The 23601-nt window shown below is 35.3% G+C and overlaps 1 protein-coding gene across 9 annotated transcripts in view; it reads right to left on the minus strand.

Annotated features, from left to right (window-relative positions):
- LOC141458909 (lachesin-like) overlaps nucleotides 1–23601 on the minus strand; it is a 551804-nt gene that overhangs the window by 481766 nt on the left and 46437 nt on the right. For 6 of the 9 annotated variants that reach the window (XM_074137481.1, XM_074137483.1, XM_074137486.1 and 3 more), the window contains exon 3: nucleotides 12096–12164. The exons of the other annotated variants lie outside the window; for them this stretch is intronic. In XM_074137481.1, the coding sequence (XP_073993582.1) occupies nucleotides 12096–12164 (69 nt within the window). The remainder of the gene's footprint in view (nucleotides 1–12095; nucleotides 12165–23601) is intronic. 9 annotated transcript variants of the gene reach the window in all.

Below are 23601 nucleotides of genomic sequence, written 5' to 3' on the forward strand. Positions count from 1 at the left end.
ACTCGCAAATTTAATAAAATACAATAAGAATATTATTTGGTGGGATGTTTCCCTTTACCTTACCAATAGAACTGCCAAGTATTTTATACGGAGGGAGGTGGTGGGAGCCAGCCAAAAGATAAGTGATTGGTACATGTTTGGTCTCCGCATTAGAGATTGGGGAATTAGGCACACAAATAGAAGCTCTAAACCCTTGTGCTCAGTACGAGCATGATTTCATTTTGCACAGAATTCAAAAAGCTCTTTTCTTCCTTTGTAAAAGCTCTTGCGTCCTCTAGTTAACTAGAGCAATGCATACGTGAAGCGGTGCCAAGATTTTGAATGAGCACAGAATGCTCTGTAATCTCAAGCCCCCCAGAGATTGCAGAAAAACGCCTGCAGTGACTATTAAGGACGTTGTAAACTTTTGGTTGTTTTGCCCTGCTGCGTTCGACTTGTATATACGTCATTGTCTGATTTTAATTCCCGCACACTGTGTTTTTTTTTTTTTTTTTTTAACTAAATTCCACGCTTAACTGGTTAAATAGCTTTAATGTGGATTCCATAAAGATAGTATATCCAGATAAAGCACATGTTTAAGGTAATTTGAAGAACTTGATTGTATGTGCGTAAGACTGGCCTTCCTGCTCGAAACCTGATCATTCAAACACTCGTTTTTAGTGGATAATTAAAAAATATATAAAACTGGCAATGGTTTAATAGAACTGGTAGCGAAGGCAAGAAATCGCAATAAGCTTACAGAAGTCTGATTTTGGGAGCCAAGTAAACAATGATAGGATATTAGATAAAGGAATCCAGTCCTCATATAACCGGAATTGGTTTGGAACCATAATGCTCTCCGCAGCTAACTTTTAAGCCTTAATATAACTCACTGGTGTCTCGAGATTCTAACTCAGATCTCAGAATATTTATAATTATCCCCGAAAAATATTCAAATAAAAGCTCATTCGATCTCTAAATGACCTGTTTTCCTTAAAAAAAATTAAAGAGGATAAAATGGTACTTAAGAGAGAAGTTTATCTTTTCGTTCGTTACAGAATTCTGCTCCTTTATCAAATTTCCCAAGAAAATCGTTACCAATCGAGGTTGTAGATTTTACAACTTAAATATTTAAGCAAACTTTAAGCGAAAATCGTGGGAGGAATTTTCAGAAAAAATTTCAATAGAATGAAAAATTCATTTGGCGAAGTGATAATTCGGTTACTAAATTCTGATCGCTAAGGTACAATTAGCTCCCTTTAATAGCACCTAATTGTGTTAAAGGGTTTTATTTTATTTTTGTTAAAACTGTGGACGAACAGAATTATATTGTGATAGGATTCATAGAAGTTGAAAAAAATGCAGCAGAGAGTATACGAAGTATAAGACAATGTAACATTGTGTTCAGATTAATATAGTAATAATTCTGTAGCAAAATAAAATTTGTGCACAAGTAAGACTAATTACAGCATCGCTAATTACAGAAATGGATTTTCCCCACAAGTAAGATGGTGATCCAAAGTACATATAAATCAAAATATCAACGCTCAGACAGTCTTGAAGTTAAGAGATGATTTTGACAAGCACGATTTACTTACGAAATGCAGAACTTGCCTGGGTGACGATCGGCCGGAATACTGACCATATTGCTAGGGCACGACTTCCATGCACATCTTTTACCTTCGATAAGTCGCAGTACACTAGCAGCTGGAGTCGTAAAGCACAAGACCTTTTTTGACGTCACTTTATATCTCTCTTACTTTCAAGTCTGACCTAAATATCCTTTTCTGTATGTTTAGGAAATAATATATTGTACATTTAGCTTTTATACATCCTGTTGATTTCTAATTTGTATTTTCAATTTTTCTGATCAGAAAAATCTCTTTTTTAGAAATAGAAAAAGTAAAAATGTGAACAAAAAATAATGGCAGAGCAACAAGACAATAAACTACAAACAACTTTAATCAATCTTCTTTTTAATATTTAGTGTACCTACGCTTAAAAATATTCGCTACCACTTTGTTTAATATTCCGCAGTAATGTTACAAACCTTAGTATTGCTTATAAATAATAAAAGTACATTGTACGGTTCAGTGTATTAAAGGCTATATAAATATTGCGTCATTTATTAAAATTAATGACTTTTAATGTAAAATGGCGTCGAATGTCCCAGTGCTGCCGAGTTGGCTGGTGGGCAGCTAATTCCCAGCCACATGGAGGCGGCGAGGACGATAGCCGTTATAAAACAATAAATGGGCTAAAGTCCCACATCTCCCCGCCTGCCCATGGAATATCCATCCAGATCCAGCTGTGATAACAGGAGTAATTGAACATTTGTCAAGTGTTACACTCGGATAACAAGCTTTGTCCGCACCTAATGTAATTTATATTTCTGTTAAGTTTTATCACAAAATAATATTTACAATTCATATTTATACTCATAAAACTTTATAAAAATAATAATCTTTTATTATAGTTAATATTTTGTAAATATGGATTTTAATTTTGATATATCTTTGCAGCAACTGAAAACCAATTGTTTTTCTCATTTTGCCTTTTCCAGCAATGAAATAATAGCTACTTCCGTTGAAGAAACAGATAATTATTATCTTTATCTATTGTTTGCGTCCGTCATTCCACAATCCAGCAGTTTCCTTTGCCCTTGGGCAGTCCTTTTTTGGAACTACTTGATACCGTTATGCTTTGGGGGAAAAAAACGGAAACAAGCTTCCAAATTATTTCCAGATGCCCCAGCCACTCCCATTTTTCCTTCCTCAATTTAGTAGGAAAAGTATTGTAATTGAGTCAAATTTTGATTTAGATGTTTTTCACTAGAAACTGAGGTCCACGAAGTCCGAAGAAAAAACCTAGTATGTCTTACGTTCAAAAGTAGCATGCTATGTTACTTTTTACCCAATGATAATTAGAATACTGTTTTAAGAATTTAAGATACGTATAATAACAAAAGACTGGCGCTAATGACCACAGTCGTCGATGCGCCGAAAAAAAAAAAAATAACAAAAGACTCTTATACCTGTTGTTACTGCGACCTATTTGGTGATACGGCATCGAAGTATTGGGGATCGACTAAACTGTTTCAACTCTCTACGCATCCAGCCATTACAGTCTAAAATACTCCGTTCTATGTATCTAACCTCACCATCCATAATGATTTCAAAATCCCTTTCATTAAAGATCTTGCTAAAACTCGTTTCTTAAAATTTCATTCCTCTACAACAGTTCATCCTAACCCTCCAATAGAACAACTAACTTCTTCAGCAATGCCAGGTGATCCTCCAAGAAGATTGGAAGAGAAGATGGCCTCACGATCTACTGTCATCATAAGAGCAGACTAACATATGTCCACGATAATGAAGTGACACTACTTGGTGCCTTCTCCACTCGTATATCCTGATACTTTTTTATCGTTTATCATATTTTCTTGCTGCAACAATCGTTGAAGATGTAAATTTCAATAAAAGATTTTTAAATAAATAAAAGTGATTAATTTCAAAAAGTCAAGATTTTTAATAAATTCCTCAAAGAAAAATATTTTCAAACATAGCGCTTTAATTCTTTTTTAGAGTGGAAGCCATGAAGATTAACCATGTAAGATGGTGGTTCAGTCACAGGTAGCCGTGAAATTCAGCTAGTGTAGTGTGAAATGGAAACATAGTTATAAGTAAAATTCTTTATAAGAAACTGAACGATAGCACTATGATGGTGGATGAACGTCTGAATTTGGATAGAAATACCAAAAACCTGTGTACTTTGACGAATAAAATTGGCTAAAAGGAAGTGGCTGAATAGATTTTTTGTAGTTATCAATTTTTTTCCATGCCATCCTTATGGCTTAACTGAAATTAAAATCACGTAATCCTTCTCTAATCATTTTCTTCCATTCATTCTAATCGGCTATAACTTTTAAATACATTCATATTTCATTGCTAGCTCTGCTATAGATTTCAGCACGTAGATGTTGGTGGATCTTCGTAGCGAAATGGTGCATCTAAATACCTGTATGTGTCGTCAAACATTCGTTTCCTTTCTACCACATAATGTGGACATATCATTATTATATGTTTGAAATCCTCCTCCTCATTGCAATCTACGCAAAGAGGAGAGGACCTTTTGTTGATCCTGTGAAGATACGATCCGCACACAGCTGAAATGAACTTACTTTTTAGAGTAAATTGTAAGTTTCAAGAATGTTAAATAACGTAAACGACAGTATGAGGTAGCCGTTGTGAGTGATTTTATCAGATTGTTTTAGATCTTTTTACTTGCGAGAGATTTTGTGGTAACTGATGGGAGGCTTTAGGGAATTACTTGGAAAGTTAACAAGCTTAACGCTTTTGTTGGTCACTTTAGTTGGAAGAGGCACTGTAAGTTTGGGATAAAGATTAAATAAAATAGGTATAATGCGTTAGTTTGGTGAAAATATAGTTGAAGAGAGGAATTCTAGGATAAAGCAGTGGGACTATGGCATCAACAGCGAATACTCCACACTCACTGGATTGTAGAGCCAGCGAAGGTACTCACACATTTAGTGGGCAGGGCACGTAGCTTCCGGCTACCAACTGAAGTGAGCTAACCATCCTTTACAACTCACAGACATACAAAAGCACCACCCCCGCATGCTTTGGATTTAGAGTTCGCGTAAATATGTGCCATTCTCTCCCTACCTCCTCCACCTTCTCAACCCATTACTATCACACCAAATGCTGCCGCTTTCAGCCGGGGGTTGTCTCTGTGCACAGACAGCCACTGACAATGTGGCTATATGAGGAGCCAGCACACACGAGCTTGAAATATGTCTGAAAAGGTGGGTATAAAGCGCAGGGTGACATCAGGGGAGGTACATCGCGCCAACACATTTGCTGGCTAGCAAGCAGGCGGTAGGGAAAAAAATATATACCGCCCGTTCTACCGGGGACAATGTTAGCTCAGGAGGATGGGTATCCAGCCAGACCGTTTATCATGCAGGTGATGTTCTTTTTTGCTAGGCGAGAGTGTTTAAAAAAAAAGAGAAAATATCATCCTCTTCTCTCGCACTCGTTCACGGTATTAAGACTTTTAGGTTTATTAAGTTGGGAAATATTAAAAGTGAGCTCGCGTAAAGCTTTTAGGCTTAAAGCGCTTCACCCACCACACTTTTTTTTGCCTATCAAATCCGTTTTATTATCAAAAGATTACGAACTTCCAAAAAAACGTTATTATTACGTCCAAAGAAATTTCACTATGTGCCCCATTTAAACTTTTATTTAGAGCGTACATTTTAATGTGTTCTCTTTCCATAAACCGAGGAAATTATTGTGATCGTGCTTATTTTCGACTTTTAATCCTTTTCATCAAGTATTATTTCTACTGTACTTTTATACTCCTCAGAAGTTTGGGCTCTTAAATTATTTTGATTAGAACCTTAATCAGGCCGGTTCTTACATACGGTGCTGAAACATGGACGTTTACATTTGCCATGGTAAATAGTCTCAATGTTTTTGATCTTAAGGAGGATATATGTTCCAGTTTTCGACACTACTTCTCGCACATGGAGACCCAGAAAGAACTGTGAGCTTTATACTTTGTATGGGGATGTGGTCATCAAGGCTAGACGATTGGAATGCTTAGGGGCCACATTTCAAGAATGCTAGAAGACTGCTGTGTGGTACCGTCACAGGCATGAAGAAGAGAGTTGGCCGACCACGAAGATATTGGCTTGACGATGTCGATAAGGACTTGAGAATCCTTGGTGTATCGGGATGGAAAGTAAAAACAGCCAATAGAGATGTCTGGAGTCAAATTGTTAAGGAAGCCAAGGCCCACCCCGGGCTGTAGAGCTACGTAGTAAGTAAGTAAATTATTTTGATGAAATTGAACGGGTTCAACTGGAAATTTTTAAAATTGTTGATTCGTTTACCAGTTCACACCCCTGTCCACAAATTAAAATTAAAATTTATTAGTAGGTTACCAAAATTTTGGCATCAAATTGTATCTTTAACTGATGACGTCCTTATAAAATATGTCTACAATGCGTACGTCTTATTGAGCTGTCCTCATGCCTTACAACTAAGTGAATCATTTAAAAAGACTTTTATTTTCTATTGAAGCTCAGGATGTCTGGATCTCTCAAAATTCTAACTTTCTTATTAAAAATTTAAAGAATTTAATTTTGAAATTTACTAATGATTGTTTTAGTAGATATATAGATAATATATGTAGCTCTTCATTTAATCCTTATTACAGATTAATTAACTGCTCAGGCTTTGAAAGCAATTATATTAATTTGCAATGAGAATTTAAGGAAACTAGATTAATTACTCAGTTTAGACTAGTTGGCAGTAAGTTCTATTTTATTGTGTTTGAGGGAGTCAAACATCAATTTAATGTAAATAGAAAATATTTGACATGTTTTTCAATGAAGATAACGTGATTCATTTCATTTTTGATTGATTGTCCTAACTTTATTTATTTATTTTTTTGTTAATGATTTAAGGCGCGTCAACATCTTAGGTTATTGGCGCCCGGAGCTTTTTTTCAGTGCACTACCGGCTTCCGGATAGCGTTCTCTCACTACAGACAACAATGTCCAACACTGTGCTTGCCTAATAAATTTTGACAGATACTAATCTCTGTGGTTCGATCTTTACGCAGCTGGATTGTGCACAACACCTCTTTTTTCTCCTCTGACAACTGCACAGTTATTTTCATTGCGTCACCATTACAAGTTCACTGGTGAACAGTAAGAAGCTCCTAGGTAGAGATAATCTAAGGGCCAGTAGCTGGATTTCTCCACGTGGGAATCCAATACGCTATCCGCATAGCTAATCCCTTCCCTGATTGTCCTAATTATAATAATATTAGAAACAAATGGATTAATAGATAGATAATTAGATATATTAATAGATCGATTAATAGATAGATTAATGTACTAGTATTTGTATTAAATGATCTCGTTATCGATTTATTCGCTATAAATTCTGCAATGAAATTGAAACGTATTTAATTTTTTAGCTATGGCGCTTAATTCTAGATACCAATTTGTCAAAGTAGTTTTCAACTTTTACTAGAAACATCTTAAATAATATTTTTGTATTCTTTATTCTTTAACAACGATAGTGTAAAAATAAATTTTTGACTTTAAGATTTCACAGAAAACAACCCCCTTTGAAGTCCCCCTGCGAATCTTTTTTCCCCCCAAAAGTAACTCCAATGGGAAGACGTCTAATTCTAGCACTCAGTCTATTACATTTACTGCACTGTACAGTATCTCCCTAACGTCCTAAAATACAACAGAATATAAAAATGCAAACTAAAGAATAGATTGTAGAAAAATGTGGTTCGATCCGCAGCACTGGAGAATATCGTTGAAGTTTATCCATGGTAGCAAATCATCTGAAGATGTATGAAGTTCGAAACCAGTCAGGGACAAAATAAACATATCTCGAGCAACGAAGGATAAAATCAGCGATAAAAAAAATAAATAATTGCATCGTAGATATATAAAGTGATAATTACGAATGCAATAAAAAGTTGAATAAAAACAGTTGGGTTGTTCTTAAAATAAAAATAATTCTAAAATAAAACCAATTCATCAAAGATGATTAAATTAAGAAAGATAATGAAGGAAGATGTTGAAATGGTTGTGGCCATAGTTCTCCGTGCAGAAGTACTCCTCGAGCAAGCAGCGAACCTCTGGTTTTGGCCTAGCAGAGGACAGTGCAGTTCAACTAGCTGTACAATTTGTTCGAGAGCCTGAACAACTGCACAAACTGTCGGCTATGATCTTAAAACGATGAAGATATGACTTCAAACGAGTTTGTTCGCAGAGAAAAATCTGTTTCAGTTTATAGTTTCGCTTGAAATCACTGCGTTGCCGAGCTCCAAACTGGTGAAGGGAGAAAAATCAACAACAATCTTTTGTGATTGCTCCTTTGCTGCAGACAAGCTGTTATTCTTCTCATTCTATACTTTGCTGCAGTGTAGTTTGAAGTGGCAACTTCAGAAATAGTTGATAGCACTCGTATTGTTGGTTTTGCAGCCACTTTTGCAAATTTTTTGTCTCTGTGAGCCTTGACCTAAGCCTAAAGTGGTTGATCCAGTCTAATTCCTCGTTCAGTAATCGTAATCTCTTTCTTGCCTCTTCAATAAACGGCAGGTGATTGTGGCAGTTTTTTAGTGATTCTAGAGCAGGGGTCCCCAAACTACGGCCCGCGGGCCACATGCGGCCCCCTGAGGACATTTATCCGGCCCTCGCCGTACTTCCGGAAGGGGCGTCTCTTTCATTGGTGGTCAGTGAGAGGAGCACTATATGTGGCGGTGCCGCAAAGCGCTGCTACTTTCGATGAAGCGGGATGCACGCGTCACGGCTCCGAAAGCAGTGTTAAGTAACAGCCAGAAGTAGGAAGAAAGGCAAAACACTATAACTAAACCGGACCATCTCATTAGCCAAAAGAAGGTCCATAATTCCCACAGAAATACTGGGCAGTTTGGTGATTTAAATTTACTTGTTCATTATTTTAAATATTTTATTTGTTCCCGTTTTGTTTTTTTTTTTTACTTTAAAGTAGTTTTTTTTAATATATTTTGGCCCTCCAACGGTCTGAGGGACAGTGAACTGGCCCCCAGTGTAAAAAGTTTGGGGACCCCCTGTTCTAGGGGATTCATGATGGTACATTCAATTGAGGCATTTAGTTGGCTATATTACAATCAGGACCTCTTAATAAGGCCTAATAAAACATACATACACAAGTACCATTTACTTAAAAAACACTTTTTTAGGCTCACAAGACTCAAAAACAGATATTTATGGTTTAAACACGAAATCGATCGCTAAAGTTTCTCAGTAAAAGAAATTAAATTAGTGAAAGTAAACAAAATATGGATATATTTTTTTTTTAAATAATAAAAGTGAACAAGAATAAATGAGAATACAAAACAAACGGTCCAGTTTAGCCCTCAAGGGTCAAATGAAATTTAATCATAGAGGCTGTGATGGAGCTTTATGTTTGTTACCTTTTAATAAAGAACACTTGAACTAGCAATTAAACATTTAAAAACATACAAAAAATAAATTAAAATCCGCCATATTTATTGAAACATCTGATTTTAAAAAAAGAAAAAAATTACTCGGAAGTACGTCATGGGAATTTAGTTGACAGCAGGTTTTTACAAAAAATTTTTCTTACTTTGTTGGTTAAAAATAACAAAAATTGACCTATTTTCTTTAAAGCCAAAGCAAACAGAACAAGCTATTTACAATCATTTTATTTTCTTTCAAAAAAAGATTTCTTCTGTATCACACAAAAAAACTTATTGACAGAGTATGAAAATTATTCAAACAAAATATAGAGACATTTTGTTTATGTTTTCTCGCAGAATATAAAAGTCTGAAAATTTTTTATAATGCCTAGCTATTTTATAAAAACCATCAGTTTCTACAAATACTATTTACCTACTTTGTACTTAGTTCGTATAATATTACAAAAAAGTGGGTTATCGTTTAGACTTACTATTGCATTTGCTTACGTTTATATATTCTGTTCTTCCCAAAAAATGTACTTCTCCAAAAATTAATTTGAAAATGTACATAATTATAGATATGCATATTTTTAGTTGGTTATAGTTATAACACTTCTCTACAACATATATCAGTTAAAGGGCTACAATTACGGATACATCACTACACTCCTGAGACCAAAGAACAATCTAAACAATGGGTTACCAAGGGGGAATCTGCGCCAAAAAAGGCGGAAAGATTATGGCGACCGTCTTTTGGGATTCGCAAGAAATAATCCTCATCGACTATCTGGAAAAGGGTAAAACTATTACAGGTGCATATTATTCATCGTTATTGGACCGTTTGAAAACCGAGCTGCAAGGAAAAACGCCCACGATTTGCCCACAAAAAAGTCCTTTTCCATCACGACAACGCACCAGCTCACACCTCAGCAGTTGTGGTCGCAAAATTAATGGAAATAGGATTCCAACTCGTTTCACATCCCCCCCCCATTCTCCAGACTTGGCTCCCTCGGACTACTATTTGTTCCCCAATATGAAGAAATGGCTGGCGGGAAAAAGATTTCATTCAAACGAGGAGGTGATTGCAGAAACGAATGGCTATTTTTCAGACTTGGACAAATCCTATTATTCGGAAGGGATCAACAAACTAGAGCAGCGTTGGACGAAGTGTATAAGCCTAAAAGGAGACTATGTTGAAAAATAAAAAAGGTTTACCCCAAAAAATTAAGTAGTTTTTATTTTTGCACGGACTTTTCAAACGACCCTCGTAATTAAGTATCCTATTGTATGCCGCAGAAACATGGGTCTTGAACAGAAGACAGCGCGAGAGACTCCTAACAGTGGAAATGGATTTTTGGAGGAGATCTGCAGGATGTTCGAGGCGCGACAGAGTGAGGAATGTTGATATCAGGGAAAGGATGAGAGTGGAGAGAAACGTCCTGGAAATTAGAGAGGCTAAGGCCACTTACTTGGTATGGACATGTGAGAAGGATGGGTCCAGAGAAATTGCTTAAGGTGGTGGAGGAAGAGAGGAATACCCAAAAGTGGGTGGAGGGACCAGGTGAAGGAGATGATGGCAGGATATGGTCTGACGGATGAACAGGCAGAGGACCGTGTCACTTGGAAGAAAGCAGTTACTAGTGATGGCTGAAGGGAACCACGAGTTGTGGAGAACCCTTTTTGAAAGCCGTTTTTGCTCATTTTCGGCAACTTTTTTCTCGATACCTATTAGATCTGGGTTGTTGCAAAACAAATTACAGTTATAAAGGAGGGTTTGCCCTATAATTTAAAGGAAATTTTAAGAATTTTATCTTTTATAGAAAAAGAGAAAAAAATTGACAAAGTTGGATGTGTTTTTCAACGTTACGCTTTTTCCCATGCAGTTTTTGACGATCAACCCTTATACAACTGTCCTACCGGACAGTTTTATTTATTTGTTATTAACTATGTAATTTGTGCTCACATAAGACGAACTCAAGACTGAAATTTCGTTTTAACTCTGCAATTCAAATTACTGTCAGTAAAAGAACAACTCTAACTTACCCTATTGCTTCCTTAATATGTGAGTGAATGTGATGATTGTTCAGAATAAAGATAAATCACAAGAATAATTTGGAATAGAGTTAAAATGAAATGCCTTTTTAATACTAACTATGATGATGAAATACATCTTTTATTATTCTAACAGAAAAATATTTATGGGTGATAAAAGGCCAGCACAACATGCACAACTCTGTGACATCTAATGCATTCTAAAAATTATGATACTAGAAGTATGAATCATGAAATTTGTGTACCTTTTGGCGTTTAAACAACCCTTATACCCTCGTACTTAACTTTTAAAACTGTAAGTTTTTGTTAAGGATAATTATTTGGGTTGTTTTATTCATTTATGAGAACGTTATAATACCAAGTTCCCTCCTAGTATCTTCTTAGACATAGAACAAGCTTTTGACAGATTATGGGCACGTAGGATTCGTTATCTAATCCAACTCAATGGCATACTCCAAAGTAAATTTTATCTCATTCAAAAATCCTAACTCAAAGACCCGTTAACGTTACTTCTTCCATTCACCATACAGGGTTTCGCAAGGAAGTATCCTACCTTCTTTGCTCAACCTATTATATATATAACTGACATTCTTATTGAAACGAATACTTTAGTTTATATTTTTATCGATTATACCGCTAATTATCAAATCCTGATCCTATCACAGCATCCCTTTCTCTCTAAACTCACATCATGTCATGTTAACGTGATGCTCTTAAAAGTGGTAAATTTAAATATTTAGTGTTTACTGTAAAACGATTCTACTCGTTTATCTCAACGTATTCCTCATTCTTACAGCTGACCATGTACCTTGGATAAGAGAATGGGCACACTCATACTACTGAGTTCAAAACACACTGGTTTTGGATGTAGTAGAAACAAAATACGACTGCAAATAAGTTGATACACGTAATCATTTAGCGCAATTATAATTTAGATGTAACTTGAATTAGAATTGCAATAAATGATTGCAGGCGCGCAAATTCTAATTTACAAACAAAGGAATACAACTATTTGGGGGAAAAAATAATAATGTAACAGAACTGACCTCCTGGCAGGATATGATGGCCTCCTGGATGGTAGGCTTTAAAGCCATGTCCCGTTACAAAACCGCGACCTGCAATTACAGGAAAATTGACTAATTTCTTTTTTCTGAAAAATTGCAAGTTTTTATTATTAATAAGAAGCACCTAAACACAAGATTCTAATTTTTCTACCTTTAGGAATTTTTTTTTAAGACAAAGTACTTGTTCAACTTTTTCTATCTTAAAATATTCCCAAATACTTGAAATCATTTTATTGATTGATCATTTGAAAATACTGGTAATTAAGTTTGAGAATATTGATGCCTAAATTTTCTGTAATTTACTAAAACGGGTTCCTTGATATTCAATTAATTTAAACAAGGCCCAATTTTTTTAATTTTTGCCTCTCTACGAAGTAATATGAAGTCTCACAAATTGACCTTTTAAAGTTACACTAAGTATTTAACTTCACCGTTTTCTGACTAGAGTATATTATTTTGACGTTTAATTTTAAATACTGAAATTTAGAGAAGGTGAATTTCACACTAAAAGCAAAGTTTAAATCTTATTTCAAATTCGGTTTAAAAGTTTAGAATAACGGAAGTTTGATTTTGTGAATAAATTTAAGAAAAGTTGAAAAATTCGAAATACTTTTTGTGATGTACGAATTACATCGATGTTACTGTCATGCACAATCATAAATTGATAATCGATATTCTCTTATTTTTACTCGCTATACAATGTTCTTCCATTACGCCTACTTAATCTCTCTTTCATGTCAAACTAGAACAATAGAAAAATATCAGAAAATTGATTATATTGTTCAATCTAGCGTAAAACTTACAACGAGATAATCCTTTTGATGTTAACGCAAGAATAAATAACATAAATTGTTTCGGCAACCATTTAGTGATGTGACAAAACATTCAATCAAAAAGAAGAGACAAAAGTTTTACTCTTAATCTGTATCTACCAGAAAATGAAGATAGATTTTGTTTAACTAGTTTAACAAATTCAGTCATTTGTTATCTCCTGAGGGAATGACGACCGAAAAGTGGAGAAACAGTTGTTGCTTTATTTAATAACCAGTGAATTTGAACCGTTTTATTTAATAATTGTTCAGCCAACTTCTGATTATTGGGGATATCGTAAATTTTTGAAAACATTATCTATCTGTTTATGGCAGTGATGGGCAAACTACGGCCCACGAGTCAAGCCCAGTGAAAGGTAAAATCCGGCGGCCCTTCACGTACTATATATTAATCAGGGCCGGATTTTCCTATAGGCTAACTAGGCTTCAGCCTAGGGTCTCAAGATCAAGAGGGGCCTACATTCAAATTGCTAGCAAAAATTAAAATTACGCTATTCTAAAAACGGTGAACACTAAAACACTGAACCGAAAATAAGGAGAAATTCTACGCATATGGCTAATAAACAAACATAAAAATGTATTGGTTAAGATCAACGCGTTCGGCTCATTGGGTCTGTTCGTTTGTATGAGGGCCTCATAAGTGGAATAGCCTAGGGCCTCTTTTCATCTAAATCCGGCTCTGATATTAATAATTAAAAATAACAATTACACTTCATATATTTGTGAGCAGCTTTTTCCAATAATGGAACTTAGAATAAAGCTGTGTCAGAAATAAATTGACGAATGAACACCTCAGTTCACTCCTAAGAATAACTACGTCCCCAATTTGGACCAAATTATGGCGGAACTACTCGTATTATCAAAACAATCTCAGCTACATATATCGCTTTAGTTTAAGTTTGATATTATAAAAATGTCTTAATCACTTAATGTAGGAGCCGCACTGTCTACAAGAAATTTTAAGATCAATCAAAACAACCATTTTGAGAACCTGAGTCCAAAAAAAAAAAAATGTGGGTTCGGTTAGCCTCTAGTTAAAGAGCACTTATTTTGATTAGTGTTTATAATTGGCCTTCTAACTTTACCAAATTGATTTTTCTTTCCTAAAGTGCCAAACTTTCAGTCATTTCCGCCTTTAATACTGACAGAAAACACACAATATCTCTACAAGTAATGCTGTATTTTCTCCTTTCTGTCACATCTGCACATGTTATCCGCGGTCAGCCACGAGCAAAACAAATGGTCACGCATTCTAGAACGGCCTGTCAAGAAACCACAATTTACACGAATGGCACCAACTTTTCGGCACCAATTTTTTAAATAAATAAACCTTTTTTGATTGAAATTATTATTATTTATTCCGAAATTAAGGAACAGTGTATTGGGATTGATATTTCAAACTTCGTATTTTTATATTTTCTTCAATTAATAAACCTGCAACATGGTGTTTCAGCACGAACTCAAATCATAAAAAAAAAACACAACCTTTTTATTCACTTGTATAATAAATAATTATTTTCTATATTTCCTTCTGTTCGCACAATTTGAACATAGCTCAAATTTTAATAAAATTCAACTCGTGTATAATACTACTGATGATGGAACTATTATAAAAAAAATAAATAAAAATAAAATAACTAGAAAAATATTAAAATTCAAACAAAAATTCAAAAGAACAATCGAGATAGATTTAACGTAAAATTTACCTGGCTTCAACTTGCAAAATCGAATTAAAAACTAGCGCACATCGATGAGGATTTTTTTACTTTATTTTTTTAATCAACAATAGGTAACAACTAGCTGCACGGTGGATCGATTTTATTTTACATATGAACTAATTCGATAAATGTACATTGGATAAAACTAATATTATGAGCTTCAGTGTTGTGTTCTTCTGATAGAGGTGATTAATTTGATTAGATTGGTTTAGGAAGCTGCCTGGAGGTTTCACGTACGTGTACTTCTAAATTGGTACACTAACTTAAGAACAAAAACTTACGTGACATCTATGCCGCAATTAGCTCCCTACTGGCAAAAGTGTGGCGACAGTAATAATTATTGTTTGGTAAAATTAAACAGAACGTAAAAATTAGAATCTGTTCGAAAACAATAAAAGAAGCACGTGTTTTTTATTGTGGTAATTAATGCCAAACATAAATCTTCTCAGAAAGTATGCATACGAGGGTCGTTTGAAAAGTCCGTGCAAAGTCAGAGAGATAGCACTACTGGCGCGTATCGAGGTTATGTTTAGTTAGTAGCATCTCTTGGAAGAACACACACACCAAGTATCAGCCAGATCGGTCTATTTCTTTGTGTTTGGCATTCGTTTGAATCGAGGAAGTCGAGTGATTTTCAAAAAATGGACGAAAAAAAATTTCGTGTGTTGATTAAACACTACTTTATGAAAGGCAAAACGCCTCAGGAGACTAAAGAGAAGCTTGATAAACATTATGGTGACTCTGCACCTTCGATTAGAACAGTTTATAAGTGGTTTCAAAATTTTCGGAGTGGCCATATGGGCACAAGTGACGCTGAACGTTCTGGACGCCCTGTTGAGGTTACTACTCCAGAAATCATTGATAAAATCCATGATATGGTGATGGATGACAGAAGAGTGAAGGTGCGTGAGATTGCTAGTGCTGTGGGCATCTCGAATGAATGGGTACATAATATTTTGCATCAACATTTGGACATGACAAAGCTACCCGCAAGATGGGTGCCGCGATTGCTCACGCTTGACCAAAAACGAAATCGTGTGAAGTGTTGCAAGGACGGTTTACAGCTGTTCCAGAAGAATCCGCAGGACTTTAAGCGTCGTTTCGTTACTGCGGATGAAACATGGATACATCACTACACTCCTGAGGCCAAAGAACAATCTAAACAATGGGTTACCAAGGAGGAATCTGCGCCAAAAAAGGCGAAGACCGTTCCTTCGGCCGGAAAGATTATGGCGACTGTCTTTTGGGATTCGCAAGGAATAATCCTCATCGACTATCTGGAAAAGGGTAAAACTATTACAGGTGCATATTATTCATCGTTATTGGACCGTTTGAAAACCGAGCTGCAAAAAAAACGCCCACGATTGGCCCACAAAAAAGTCCTTTTCCATCACGACAACGCACCAGCTCACACCTCAGCGGTTGTGGTCGCAAAATTAATGGAAATAGGGTTTCAACTCGTTTCACATCCCCCCTATTCACCAGACTTGGCTCCCTCGGACTATTATTTGTTCCCCAATATGAAGAAATGGCTGGCGGGAAAAAGATTTTATTCAAACGAGGAGGTGATTGCAGAAACGAATGACTATTTTTCAGACTTGGACAAATCCTATTATTCGGAAGGGATCAATAAACTAGAGCAGCGTTGGACGAAGTGTATAAACCTAAAAGGAGACTATGTTGAAAAATAAAAAAGGTCTACCCTAAAAAATTAAGTAGTTTTTATTTTTGCACGGACTTTTCAAACGACCCTCGTAGTTACATATTGCATATCCACGTTTTCAGATCGTAATTACGAATAATCTGCAGTAAACTGCACTATACTACATAACTTGTCACGTATATTTTGATTGAAAAGTGTTCGATTCTCAGTCTAGGCTATGCATTTTATTTAATCGATAAGTAAGTAAGTAAAAGTAAAGTAATCGCCTATTTTTTTTCAGGCGGGGCTTAACGTCCAACTACCAATTAGGTGTCGTGGACGTTCAGACGGGCTTTACGTCCAACTACCAATTAGGTGTCGTGGCAGCTAGCAAACATACTTTAAAATTTCTTTTATTAACCATTAAATAAAATCCAAGGCCTAAGACCGGGAATCGAACCCAGTACTACAATACACATTAGCTTTACAGGTCTAGTCTAGCCTCTCGGCTACCGTGGCTCCCAATTATTGCTATTTGAAAAATGTAACCAACTATTTAATCGATAATAAGAGAAATTTATAGTAGAGTATGTTTGCTAGTCGCCTCAATCACGACATCTGATTTAGTAGTTGGACGTAAAGTCCCGTCTGAAAAAAACAGGTATTACCGGCTTTGCTTTTACATTTATTGATAAATATTTGTAACTTCTATTTCGCTATAATAATAATTAAAAATAAATAGACAAAACATAACTAAGAATAATAAACTACGAAACACTTAAAACACATTAAGCACGCATAATAAATTTAAGATAATTGACAAATTACAAAATAAGCAATTAAAAAACTAGATGCAAAAAATAGATCAAAACAGAAAATTGCGTGAAATCCAAGTAGCATAATGAACTTTCGTTTCTGGAGAGCGTGCTATCAATTGATAATTTTGCGTAACTACATAAGTTATTCAAATTGTCAGTTATTTGTGAATAATAATTCTAAGTTAATGCAGAGTTGAAGACACGAAAAGTTACCGACAATATAAAAGGGGGGTTAATTTAGAATGGATAAGTAACAATCCAATTTTATCACGTGACAAAAGCACCTTGCTGTTAGTGATGAAATCAAGAAAATCTGAATAGTCAACTCGACTATAATATTCTGATTTATTACGAAGGGTCTCACTATAGCAACAACTTTTCTTTAAAAGATTCCTCTTATATCTTATTTTATATCTTTCCCTTTTCTTGTTTTAACTAAGTTTCACAGAAGTGTAATTATTTAACATTTAAATTTACATTATTACGCTCCAGTATCAATTACTATCTAAATTTAACACTGAATATTTTTGTTTTGTATGCTGACAATGTTCAGATGTTAAGTTGCTGTACCTTTGCATCCTTTACGTTTGTACATCTCTGACACTTCCATCGTGAAAGTGAGTTATAAAAATTCCAAGTACCCTGGTTGTAAATAATACTTTAAGCCAATAAACTTAACCAGTAAAGAGCCATGTTTATATCACAATTGTAAACAAGATGATGGCGAAGCTTTAAAAATCTCTGCTTCTCTGCTCAAACCTCTTTCCTGTTTTATTTATAACTTTAATAAAGACGACAAAAGTACCAGTTTTAAGCTACAACTTTATTTATTGGATTTATTTTTAAAAACTAAATATTCAGCTGAGGCATACTTAGATCGTCGCGGAGGTCTAGATAAGGACGCGGCTTGGTTACTATGATATGGATACCTTCATTTTGATATTATTTATTAGTATTCTTTGTCTAATGAAGCAAAAGAGGTGGAAAAGTGAATAGGGAAGGAAAATTGAGGTTTTTATGGACATCTTAGGAGGATGACCATAGAACAAGCAAAGAGGAATAGAAGAAGACCATCTTCGAGGAGGTAGGAGAAGGAGATGGCTGCCAGAGGCTTGAAGCGAGAAGCATCAGAAAAGAAAGTGGTTTTGACATGAACTACATCAGTGATTGGGAAATTTCCGATTAACTAAGTATTGAGCAGAAGAGCAATATTTAGCCTAGAAAACTCCATCAATGCGAACGCTCGAGGCTAAACCTAAATTACCCAAAGCTTTTTAGCAAACAGAAAGAAGCGTCTTTAGAACTTAAACAGTGGAAACCCAAAAAGTCTCCAACTCTTCTAAGGACAAACCAAAAATCCACGGTACTAAATTCCTCATGGTCAAACCAATAAGATGCGCTAGTCTTTCAAAACTTCGAAAGATTAAAAGGGAAAAATGAGGATATCTTCCAGTCCTTAATGAATTACCAATCAGCTTTTCTTTACAGTTCACTGAGCTCATACGTTAGGATAAACTCTGCGGAGCTGTGAACGCCTTGAAGCTTACTCTTTGATTCACATTGCCTCTTTAGACCGGAAAATCATTATCAATAGACGTCAATTCTGGCTAATATCTTGAATTCAACGAGTATTATGTTTGATAGAAACACAGTGGAAGTCAAATCCCACGCGCCAAACTGATGAAATAATGTCTATTGATGGGTTAAAACCCAAAAACCGGTTCAGAAATATATAAAAGAAAACGTACTTGCTGTGATGGATAGATACATATATGGTTTTCACAATAAAGCATTTGATATTCCTTCAAAACCATGCAGGTGTTAATAATAGTTTATTTTTTAAAAAATATTTCCGTACGGTTGCACTGTAATACAACACCAACTGGTACATCAAAGGATATTTTCTCCAATCGTTTGAACTCCCACTGTTCTAATACCGTTTTACATAATATTAGAAATATATTATTGGTTTACAAATAACATTACTTTAGATCAAAGTAATGTTATTGTATATTAATTGTAGCTCCTATAATCAGATTAGTTATAGATTATGACTGCATTTAATTAATTAGCATTAAATAGAAATTATAAAGTGATTATATTCCTAGACAAAAATAAAAGAACACAAATATTAATTAAAAGATAACTATGAGAGAGGGAGGCTGCATTCTTCGGACCAGAATTAATATCCACAAATACTGTCATCTCATTACTGAAACCACAGTTCACTAGATCGCATATTTGAAATAATTAATTGGAACATTGAATAATATGGCATCAAATGACTATTGCTTATATTGAATTACAGAAGAAATATTATTACTAAATAAGTTGTGGCAACCAAATCTCAGTTTAATCGCACTTTTTGTTTTAGATTCATTAACGAACACCACTGTAAATTGTTTAATTGCCGAAGGTAATTCTAGAATTAATGATAAATAAGTGAACGATTATCTACCACTACTATACAATTATGAAATCGTTCTTTTTTTACTGTTTTAAACGTGATAACATTAAATCCAGCTTGTAGTGCAAATTATGATTTGTAAAAGCTACTAACCGCTAAAAATGAAATCGGTCTCTATTTCATGAAATTATCTGCGATCGAATGAAATAATAATGTTAAAAGTTTCTCCCTTTAAATTTTTTGAGAGCGAAATATGTATTCCTCTCTCTCAGATTAGGACTATGATGAAAATAAATAAACATCAAATGATTTGCTTTAATATTTAAGGCAAGATAGGAGAGAAAAAAGAATGCAGAGAGAACTTGGGGAATCCTACAAAATTGTGGCGATGACGGTCTTTATGGATTACGTAGTAAGTAGTGAAGTGAATTTTAAATAAAAGTAAGATAAAGTAAAAATCTGGCATAAACAGTTAATGTATTTAAATTTTCATTGAAGTATGAGTTGGTACAAAAAAAGAAGTTAAGAAGAAGAGTTGATACTTAAAAATGATAAATAATCACTTCGAAGGTACTTTTTTTAAAAAAACTGGAAAATCTACTCTGTAAAGGGGCACTTTGGAGGCTAAAGTTGGAGGCTAAAGTTGGAGGCTAAAGTTGGAGGCTAATTCTGTCCAAAAATTTTCTTGTCATGTCCGATGGTGTGACACCTAAACCAAATATTAAATTTAAACTCACAATGCGTAATAGAACAATGTGTAAAAAATATTTGTTTTGGACTTAGGGGACCACCAAATGGATATTTCGGTGATTTGTAATCATTCTTTTTATACTATACTATCATACAATAGGAAGGAAGTAACCCCACGCTATCCAAAATTCGACTATGCCCAGTGAACACTGGGTGCCCTGAAGGAAATTAGTGACCAAAATAAGGTCTATCTGGTGTGGGTACCTGGTCATTCAGGACATAAGGGAAACAAAGTGGCAGATTTATTGACCCGGGAAGGCTCTGCGGGACACTTCGTTGGCCTGGTGCCCTGTTTTTTTGGGTTTCAAAGTGTGTTAAGTCTGCGGCCATTAACTTATGGGTGCAGAGTAGGTCTCCAAGAGTGGTGGTTAGAGGCTATTCGCCGAGGCTTACTGCAGAATTAATTTCGTCAAAGCCGTGGGGCTATAAGGATAATTGTAGGCCTACTAACTGGCCACTCTGCAGGCTCAGAAAACGCATGCATCGCGTGGGGCCTGGCAGATGATAGCCTTTGTAGGTTCTGTCAGAAAGTAGAGGAAAGGCACTTTGTGTCAGTGTGAGGAACTTGTCTGGCTAAGGTTGTTACTTCTCGGGGAGGATAAAACCAAGGCCTGTGAGCTTTACCAAGGAGTCGCTCTCCAGAATTAAGAGTCTGATTAAAAGGACGGGTCTGGAGGGCGAACTTTAAAATGGGGGGAGCCACAATAGATCCAAAGGGGTCGCAGTGGCGTAGGCCTTAAGGGCCGCCCTAGCTGAATCTAATCTAATCTAATATGAAAACACGTATGAGACGGTAGTCTCAATGGTTACGCTAAACCCCCAAAATGTACATCAACAATTGTGTAAGTGCTGTTTGGGTTTTTTTAGTGTGGAATACTCAGAAGGGATATCCCAAGTTCCCTGCAGAACTAGTTAAGGCTACTTCTTTAAAGCAGAACAAAATTTCATTTTACATTACTGTAATTTTATTCGCAGAAAAGATGTTTTGTTCTGTATTTGCAACCTGTTCTTCCTAAGTGTATTAGTTCTTCAGGTTCTTCTTAATCTTGATGATACATATCATCAGAATATGGATAAATCAATCATTATGAAACCATTCACGAAATCTCACAAAGAAATTCGCCCTTCTTTCTTCAAAGAACAATCTCACCTAATATCCACAATCTTTACAACCTTTTATTTCATGAAGTTTTAGAATGGGATCCATTTAAAAAGTTTAAACTGAATTTGCAGATGAATTGTTAGGATTTTCATAACTAATAAGCACAAATATTGAGCGATTTGCGCAGTAAAAAACAAAACAAAAAAAACCTGCATATTGATCAGTTTCTACTACTACGTAATCAATTGAAAACCAAAATAAGAATTAGGTAACTTGTATTTATAAGGGAAACTAGAAAAATAAATAAAGAACACCGTATTCCCTTTAAACATGTACAAAGAATTTAGGTTCGTGTTTGAAAGCAGTTAGCCTAAGTCGCTATCAAGGGACTAAGAAGGCCTTATTGGAACTGCACCACCTTCTTTGATCTTGGGAGGGCATCTAGACTGCCTGACACAGCCAGCCGTTTTTGGCGATGCCGTGACATTCTTTCTACTTCTTAACAACATTTAGGAGCAAACAGAACGCCCTTCTCTTTGGCAATATCTCTGGGATGTCAAGACCTAAATAAAGGTTAGGCTGAACAGGATTTAAAACAGATCTTTTCATGTGAAACTATCAACTACTCATGAAAAAACAAATAAATTATCTATCTGATAAATGTTAACACATACGTGCACTAAACTCTTTTGTTGCAAATGTTTCTGCAGTTCGTAATTACCTAATTTCTGCATTTAACTATCCTAAATTTTTAGGAATACTTGAAATAAAAGTTAGTCTTATAAGTCTTAGTCTTATTCAAACTTCTTCGTCAGGGAAGGCAATCTTTCTGCCACGTCCTACTAGGCCTGCCTTGAGCTTTTTTGATGAATCAAGCTGGCTGGTCTTTTCTGGCCAATTCTTTTCAAATAAATGTACCATCTCATCCAAATTTCTTTGATTATTTGAGACTTTTGGCCTCGTATGAAGGCTAGCCAAAATTGGTAGAGTTCGTCACCCCAACCCGTTTTGTTTTACCTTCTATTTTTCTGAGAAATCTCATCTCCATTGGATCCTACTCTAGTTCTTTGTGTAGGAAACGTCCAGGACTCTAAAGACTATATGAGGAGCGGACAAATGTCGATTTTTTAGACGGCTATATTTGTAAGTTTGAATACTACTTTGCTGCTCATAAAGCCTTTTTCTGACAGCGGTGAAAAGCCTACTCTCAGCAACTATTCTTCCTTTATTTCTTCGTCTCCTCGCAGCCTTAATTCTTATTACCTGCATTATGGTTCTGGATTTTAACGCTGATGTCTTCTGGACTTATGATCATACTGAACTTTTGTAACGCACCTTTTAGTATTCTTAAATCAAAGACCCGCCAGTCGTAATTACCAAGAATTTCTAGGTCATCAGCAATCGCTAAAAGTGATACGCATACCGGATGCAAGTTAAAATGTCTGAAATTTTCACTTAATCGATTTCCAAAACGTTACTTTAACTCTCTCCCACTTACTCTCTCTGAGAAGTGGGATTCTCTTTCTTTGATCATAAATGTTTTATCCCAGAACTTTTAAAGTTCTGCAAAAAGATCAGCAAAATATAATGATATTATTTTTTTCTCTCTTAAAGTGCTTTAAATAAATGTATAAACTAGGGAACGGATTCGTATGTATTTACATATTTTTTTCTAGGCAATTTACAGACGTTTTTCAACTAGAAGTATTCATACTGACACTTTTTAAGCCGTTTGAGTCTACTTTTATTTCACATATTTGGATGTTATCGCATATTTATACATATTTGACTAAAATAAATAAATATTTCTACATATTTAATCAAAATATGTACATATTTTTTCATATTTTTCATAATTGGGAGGTGGTTGACAGGAAATGTGAACCACAGACTGCAGGGCTGTGAATCACAGTGCGTACAATGGTTATTGTAATTTACACAGAATGCTGCTAAACAGTGACGGGCACTTGTTAGTTCTTTGAAGTTGTCTGATGTTGTCTGTTCTTTCAGCTCGTTCGTTGAAGTGTCCAATTCATTTCGTTCGGTCACTTAGTGTATTCTTTTTTGGGTGAAATGCCACGAACATCGGTCTCAAACAGGTTGCTAAATATCTTCGCGAGTTTCCAGCAGAACTTTTTCGAAGTGATGGAGACATTTTGTACTGCACAGCTTGTGACAAGCGCGTTTCTTGCTCTCAACGTTTCCAAGTCACCCAACATAT

This window comes from Rhodnius prolixus, unplaced genomic scaffold (genome assembly GCF_049639745.1).
Source record: "Rhodnius prolixus isolate KJV_2025 unplaced genomic scaffold, Rpr scaffold_5, whole genome shotgun sequence".
In the NCBI taxonomy this organism is placed as follows: Eukaryota; Metazoa; Arthropoda; class Insecta; order Hemiptera; family Reduviidae; genus Rhodnius; species Rhodnius prolixus.